This window comes from Topomyia yanbarensis, chromosome 1 (genome assembly GCF_030247195.1).
Source record: "Topomyia yanbarensis strain Yona2022 chromosome 1, ASM3024719v1, whole genome shotgun sequence".
Classification (NCBI taxonomy): Eukaryota; Metazoa; Arthropoda; class Insecta; order Diptera; family Culicidae; genus Topomyia; species Topomyia yanbarensis.
Genome location: NC_080670.1, coordinates 11,222,420 through 11,230,052, shown reverse-complemented (window position 1 = coordinate 11,230,052; position 7,633 = coordinate 11,222,420). Strand labels below are relative to the sequence as shown.

General features: G+C 46.7%; 1 protein-coding gene across 1 annotated transcript; it reads right to left on the bottom strand.

Annotated features, from left to right (window-relative positions):
• Positions 1-1,152: 1,152 nt before the first annotated feature.
• On the bottom strand, positions 1,153-5,139 carry LOC131693520 (uncharacterized). Its single transcript, XM_058981424.1, has 2 exons — positions 3,811-5,139; positions 1,153-3,597 (listed from the first exon to the last, which is right to left on the bottom strand). Exons 1-2 carry the CDS (start codon positions 5,137-5,139, stop codon positions 1,153-1,155), a joined length of 3,774 nt encoding a protein of 1,257 aa, XP_058837407.1.
• Between the last annotated feature and the right edge of the window lie 2,494 nt (positions 5,140-7,633).

The window sequence follows — 7,633 nt, the reverse complement described above, 5'->3', positions numbered from 1 at the left end:
CGCAACACTCTTAAGCAGCACACACCGTATTGAATTAAATCCAAACCACCCCGCCCCCCCCAAGTCATTCTGTGACACCGTGCTGGTACCCGGAAAATCCGCACACGGCCACCGCTGCCGAAAATGCATAGCGTCTACCGCTTATTGTAGTGCCCAGACGCTGCAGCCATGATCTTACCCGTTCGACATAAGAACAAAAACTGATTAAAACGGGTACGCGTCACCAGGGTTGCCAAAATTAAATCTGTATTTTTGTCCTAAAAATCTTTTCATCTGTATTTACTCTTCGAAAATTCTGTGTCGATATCTGTATCAAATCAGTTGAGTCGTTTAACCTTTTGCTGGATTATCTATCGTTTAATTCTTGTGGTTTGAATCAGTCAAGCAAGGACCTGTTTACATTTTCATAAAAAACATTACAAGTAGTTCTAATATTGAGCTTGAGCTTGTGCGACCACCCCTGACTGCTACTCCGTTATCGATCTTGACTAGCTGAAGTTGAACAGAGAATAAGTAGATAATTATGCTTGGAAATAGCGAAACATCTTTCAATGTGCAACTCCTGGTAATCCTAAAGTGTTTATTGTTCAATACCGGCGCCGGCCAGGCCCGAAAGTAGATCGCGGAAGGAAAGGGAAGGAATGGTTAGTCCGATACTTGCTCTTGCTAGAGGCCGTATATGCTACTGCGCAATCCACAAAGTATCACAGGAGGAGGATATTTTTGTTAGTAAGAGTATAGAAGTTGGATCTACTTCTTCCTTACCGACGCCAGAGAGGTGACTTCACTATCTGGACTAGATATCGATCCACCAAAGTCATAGACCGGGGACCAACGGCTTTACTTTCCTTCCGAAGGAAGACGTGACCACTGATTTTTTCACCTCAGAAAAATCTCAACGACCTCGGCTGGAATTGAACCCAGGCAACTGGAATGAGTGGCGGTAACGCTTACCACTCAACCACCGGCGCCGTCTACAAGTCGTTCTGATAGTTTACATCCAGAAACTTGAACTTTATCGATGTGCACAATGGTATACCTGTTCTTCCTTCGCCTAGGTGCCAGTTATGACAGATTAGCCTGAGTCTGTTTACTGGCGTGTTGCAAGACGCATCGTTATGGCTGTAGTGGCCAACAACCCAGTGGGGCTGTTCACAACATTTCCCCGGCCCGTAATCCTGGTTCGATGACCGCATCCGGATCAGTGTTACTGTCTCTTATCTCCAGTACAGCCAACTTAGCCGTAGCCCGTTTATACGTTCCCGATCTCGTACGAATCCAAGCTTGCCGTATTCGTCCGTCGCTAGACCCAATAAGTTCCTCGACGACTCCACGTACCCATTGCTTCCGTTTATCTCCTTCAACGACGTAAACAAGATCTCCGACTTCCAACTGTTTCGTCTCATTGAACCACTTCGTTCGTTGATTAAGGGTCGGCAGATATTCCTTAATCCAGCGATTCCACAGCTGTGTTGCCAGCTGCTGCGATCGCTGATAAGCATTCCGCAGCGCTTCTGCCGAATGAGGAGGAGGAGGAGTTAGTTGAGGTTCATTCGGGGACACTCCCCGAAGAAAATGGTTTGGTGTTAACATCTCAGCATCATTTGCCAGCGATACATACGTTAGCGGCCGCGAATTAATCATATCCTCCGCTTCGTTCATTGATGTAAGAAGGATTTCATCGGTCAGTTTCCTTCCATCATCCATCACCTCCAACGCTTCTTTTACCGATCGAACCAGTCTCTCCCAAACGCCCCCCATGTGTGGAGCGGCTGGAGGATTAAAACTCCACTTTACACGAGCGCTGGTAAATTCGTTGGCACACTCCTCACTAATGTTTCTGACCATCTCCTCAAGCTCTCTGCTCGCACCTCTAAAATTAGTTCCATTATCGGAGATGAACTCCAAAGGCGGCCCTCGACGACAAACAAATCTTCGAATAGCCATCAAACATGCTTGCGTGGTGAGGCTGCAGGCCACCTCCAAATGGATTGCCCGTATCACCAGGCAAGTAAACAACACAATCCAGCGTTTTTCCTTACGGCGACCTACCACCACTTCGAATGGACCTAAATAGTCTACACCGACGTAGCTGAATGGACGTTGATATGGGATTAGCCGTTGGATAGGTAAAGGCGCCATCCTTGGAGTATGTGGACGACTACGATTAACTCGACACCAAACACAAGCCTTCGCCACCTTTTGAACGACTCCTCCAATACCGTGAACATAGAAGCGCTGTTTTAGTTCATTCTTTACAGTTTCCCGATATCCGTGACCAAATTTCTCATGATAGTGTTGCACAAGCTTCGCTGTCAGAGGATGCTCCTTTGGTAAAATAATCGGAAAACGAAGATCGAAGGGCAGAAATTCTGCGTTTTTCGTCCTGCCTTCCATACGCACCATCCCTTTATCGTCTACAAGAGGAGCTAGTTTATATAACGGACTAGACGTCTCTACAGTTAACCATTTGTCCACCGGATGTTCCCGATTGTGTAACAACACTTTTAGTTCGTCCTCGTACACTTCCGACTGCGCAGCCTTAAAAAGATAGTATTCCGCTTTCTCGTACTCTTCCTGCTTCAAAGGCTTACGCTCCATCATCCAATCTACTTTCTTCAAGTACTTCGCCTGGCTCTTTGTTGCCTTCAGTGTTTCAATTGGACGGCCTTCGATTTTCCGCCGACAGTTGGACACGAATCTATAAACGCACGCCATCGTACGCACTAGAATTCGCCACTTTGAGATACGAGATATGTCTAAAAGTGCACACGATAGTGTGACATCATGGACAAGCAAATGCGCTTTCAGTTCTTCGTTGATGTTTGCCGGTATCACGGGCTGCTCTGGCCATTCCATTTCCTTGCGGAACAGAATGTCCGCTCCCTTAAACCAAGAGCTATTTGAGTGTAAGCTCGCTCCGCGCTTCCATTTCGTTACTCGATCCGCTTCATTATTTAGCGTCGGAACCCATCGCCAGTCCGATACGCTAGTGTGACTGAGGATATCACCTATGCGAAAGCCCACATACTGTCGGTATCGCCGTTGGTCGGATTTGATCCAAGAAAGGACATTCCGCGAATCTGTCCAGATGAACTGTTGGTTAATTTTCAAGCTATGATTGCGCCGAATAGATTCCGCCAATCGGGCACCTAGCACAGCAGCCTGCAGTTCAAGCCGCGGGATGGTAAGTTGTTTGAGTGGAGCCACCTTGCTTCGACTCATTACTAACGCACAGCAAACCTCCCCATCAATTTCGATCCGAAAGTATGCTACGCAGCCATATGCATTTTCACTCGCATCGGTGAAGACATGCAACTGAAGATTCTCGTACTGATCAGATCGTGCCTCTCCAAAATAACTTCTCGGTACTTGAATTTTGGCGATCTCTGGCAACATTTTAGTCCACTTGGTCCATTTTTCGAACGACAGATCATCAATCAGTTCATCCCATCCACAACCCGTCCTCCACAAGTCCTGCACTAGTATTCTTCCAATTATCGTGAACGGCGATAGGAAACCTAGTGGGTCGAACATGGCCATGACACAACTGAGAACGGCCCTTTTCGTTGGGCGCTCAGCACCAAAGAGCATTGACTGAAAATCCACCCGCGGTGTTGTAGAAAAGGATAAAACGTCTCTATTGGGGTCCCATACAATTCCCAAAACTCTCTCCATTTCTGTTTCCTTATCTTGATGAAAATGTATGGAGTGGTTACAGCATTGCTCGCCCATTGCTTGTAAAAACTCTTTGGAATTGGAAACCCAATTTCGAATTTCAAATCCCCCTTGTAAGTGGATCAGTCTTACCTCGCTTGCTCGCTTAATCGCCTCCTCGACGGTATCCACACTGTCGAAATAGTCATCAACATAGTGTTTTTCGATGATTGCTGCTGCTGCGTCCGGATATTGTTTTTCAAAATTTTCGGCATTCAGATTTTTCACGAACTGCGCAGAACAGGGTGAACAGGTCGAACCAAACGTTGCCACATCCATCACATAAATCTGCACAGGCTGCGCTGAATCAAACCGGTATAGGAACCGTTGGGCTTGCTTGTCCTTAACCCGGATTCGAAGCTGGTGGTACATTTCTTTGATATCACCACCGAACCCGAAACGTCGTTCTCGAAAACGTTGAATTACGCCAGGAAGACATGTCAGCATATCAGGACCTTTCAACAATTCGGAATTCAGTGAAACTCCATTTACCGACGCAGCCGCATCCCACACCAAACGTAATTTTCCCGGTTTTCGTGGATTCAGTACAACATTTAGCGGGAGATACCAGACACTCGCTGGATCCGTTTCAGAGAGCTCCTTTGCGGTAATTTTGTGTGCGTAGCCCTTTGTCTCGTAGTCTTGTATTTGCTGGTTTACCCTGCGGTGTAGTTCCGGATCTCTCTCCAGTTTTCTTTCTAGCGCCTTCATTCGCCTTTCGGCCATTGGATAACTGTTCGGAAATCGTCGTTGATCCGCACGCCAAATCAGCCCTGTTTCAAAACGACCATCCACTCGAATCGTTGTTGCTTTCAAGATAGCTCGAGCTCGTTCGTCTTCAACCGACTCTGGTACTACAGCCGAAATACCCGCCTCCTCCAGTACAAACTGGTTTCGTAAGATATCATGTAAATCCTGATTCGTAACAGGTATTACATCGTGCAGATTCATATACGCATCTTGCATTGATGGTTGTTTCACTGGTCCATATACCGTCCAGCCTAGCAGCGACTTCACGCCAATTGGGTCACCCGGTTGCCCTATCCTCGATTCAATGGGAGCAAATAGATGCACATTATCCAGTCCAATCATTAATTTTGGCTCCTCCAGGGTGTAATCCTTCACTGGTATGTCACGCAGATGAGGATAATGCTCGGCGATTTCCTGGAACTTTATACGTTGCTTTGGCAAATCAAGCTGCGTTACTGTACGCACGTTGAGCAATGGCAATTTTTCGGCCGCATCTCTCGCGGACACCGTTAAGTTCACCTTCTTCGATTGATTTTCGTAGCGTTTCACGTTTCCAGTCCAAGTTACAACCAGTGGTTCGGCCTCCCCGCTTATTTTCAGTTGGGTGACTATATCGTCCTCGATTAGAGTCACTGACGAACCTTCATCCAGAAACGCCAGGACGTCCAACATAGTGCTTCCAGCATGTATGGTCACGGGCACCATTCGGAAAATAACGGAACGACTCAAGCGAGAGTGAGTATTGCATTTAGCTTCTACCACCGGCACTGTATTGCTTGCGCGGTGGAGAAGCGGATGATGATTGCCTTGACAATTCATCACATTACAGCGAAGTGGTTGCAGCGGTTTTTTCCGTGGTTGTTCAAGCATAGAACGCACAAACCGAATCGTTCTGCGACTTTGAAGCGTTCCGAAACACTGAGCTGTTTAAACTCCTCACAAAACCTGATTTTATGTTCTGCTCCTCTGCACAGCCAACAGAGCAATTTGGACTTCCTGTCCGGTGACAACTCCCTTCCATTCGACGTGGAGGTGTGTACATGCATGAACTCCTTCTTTGGTCGCATTTTACTAAAGCGGGGCGGATCTTCCGAATCCACGATTGAGAACTCGCTTACTTCGGACACGTCGGAAACTATACCGGTCATGAAATCCGTAAAGACTCTGAGAGGAGTGCCAATTTTGCTCCGCTTGAAGCGAACCCATTCCAATTTATAGGTTGGAGGAAGTTTGTCTACGATTTCCTGCACCAGCATAGGATTGTTGAGGTGATCAGTCATCTTTGCTGCCTCTAAATGATCACAGAGTTGTTTAACCGTTATACCGAAGTGTATGAACGAGTTTAGCTGGTCTACTCGTGGTGGTTGTGCTCTCCGTACCTTCACAAGCAGACTTTTCAAGAGCTTCTCAGGCTTACCGAATAAATCTCTCAAATCTTTTATGACATCCGGAACTGAATCCGGAAAAATCAGCCGACTTCTCACGGCCTCCAGCGCATCTCCCTGTAGAGAATCCTGCAACCGTTTTAAGTTGTCCAAGTTAGTGAATCCGCACGCCTTTGTGGTGTACTCTAAACTGCTAATGAAGATTGGCCAGACTTCTGGCTCTCCTTTGAATATCGGCAGATGTTTAGATACCGCCTGGCGAGCCGCCAGCTGTGCATTCGTAGGCCCGACCAGTTCGTGCCCCGACCCGTTTCGCCTACGGTTTTTTAGTAGATTCGCGACACGTTCTAGTTCCTCTCTGCTGAAATCACTATCATTTTCCTCAACTTCCTCCGTTTCTTGATTCGCGATTTCTTCCAGTTCCTCCATCAATCTTCCCATTTTAGATAGAGTGCTCGTATGCTTCTTCGAACCGATTTGTTTTCTGGATCCTTTGGGAACGACTCCCTGTGTACCGACCATTGCATCTTCTTGATTTTCCTGAGATTTGCCGTGATCAAACAACCAGTTCTGAATTTTCCTTTCGTACCTTCCTGGCTCTCCTTCGACTGTAGGCAGAAGTTTGCATTCAGTCTGGCGAGCTTTCGTAGACCTGACCGGTCCATGCCCCGACCCATTTTGCCTAAGACCTTTTATTAGATTCACGAAACGCTCAAGCTCCCCTTTGCTGAAATGATTTTCATCTTCATCCTCCGTTTCTTGGTTGGCGGTTTCTTCTCGTTCCTCCACCGTTCTTCCCTCTATGGATAGAGTGCTCGTAGGCTTCCTTTCAATGACTCGCCCTCTTGATTCTTTGGGATAAGCTCCCCGTGGATCGACCATCGTATCCTCTTGTTTTCCATGTGTTCTGCCTTGTTCGAACAACCAGTTCTGAACTTTCTTTTTGCTCGAAAGCCCTTTCGCCTGACTTCTTTCTTCAAAATCATCACCACCTACAGCTCCATCGTCATCTGCAAATTCCTTGACTGATTCCATTTGCTCCTGAAACTGTTGACGCAAAGCCTGTCGTCTTTTTTGAAAAGCTACTTCATCAGCCAAACGCTTTCCCAGAATTTCTCGCTCTTGTTCTAACAGACGGTTTTGGAGCTCCCGCTCCTGCTGTTGTTCCTTATCTAAAAGCTCTTTTTCTTGCTGTAGCCTTTTTTCCTTGAGCACGCGTTCCATCTCCAAGCGTTTCATCCGTAATACGCGATCTTCTGCTAAAGCTCTTTCCTGTAACAACTGCTCTTCTTCCAGCTGCCGTAGCGAAGCATCCAGTGCCGATACTGCACTCCTCACCGATCCTCCTTCACTTCTGGCCCCTGCCCTTTTGGCCGTCTTTTTCGACTGCTTTGGTATGCGCAACTGGTTGCAGCATTTTGCGCAGCTCCAAGGGCTGTCCTTAATATCATCCGAAACTCCAGCACAACGGAAATGAGCCCACATTTGGCAAATATCACACTGCACCATATCATCTACGTCATCTGGGTCCTGGCAGTGCATGCAGTGGTTATTGGTCGAGAAGTCTTCCATCCTTTGAGGGTATCCGAATCGATCAAGTAATCTTTGATTTTGTTCAGAATACAACGAAGAAGAGAACACTCTTTGAATCAGCTTGTTAGCAGATCAAAGCTAAAATAATATTTATTGAATTCAATTGTTGTTCAATTATACTAATTTGCACTTACATTACTTGGTGTTCCACTTATTTTCCTTCAGTAACAGATTACTACAGAGTCTGA

Bases quoted from the DNA above. Each gene is read 5' to 3' on its own strand.
- LOC131693520 (XM_058981424.1), bottom strand. From the start codon at position 5,139: ATGTTGGACGTCCTGGCGTTTCTGGATGAAGGTTCGTCAGTGACTCTA. The intron at 3,598-3,810 runs GTAAGACTGATC...GTGGATTTTCAG, and splicing joins CGATTAAGCGAGCAAGCGAG to TCAATGCTCTTTGGTGCTGA.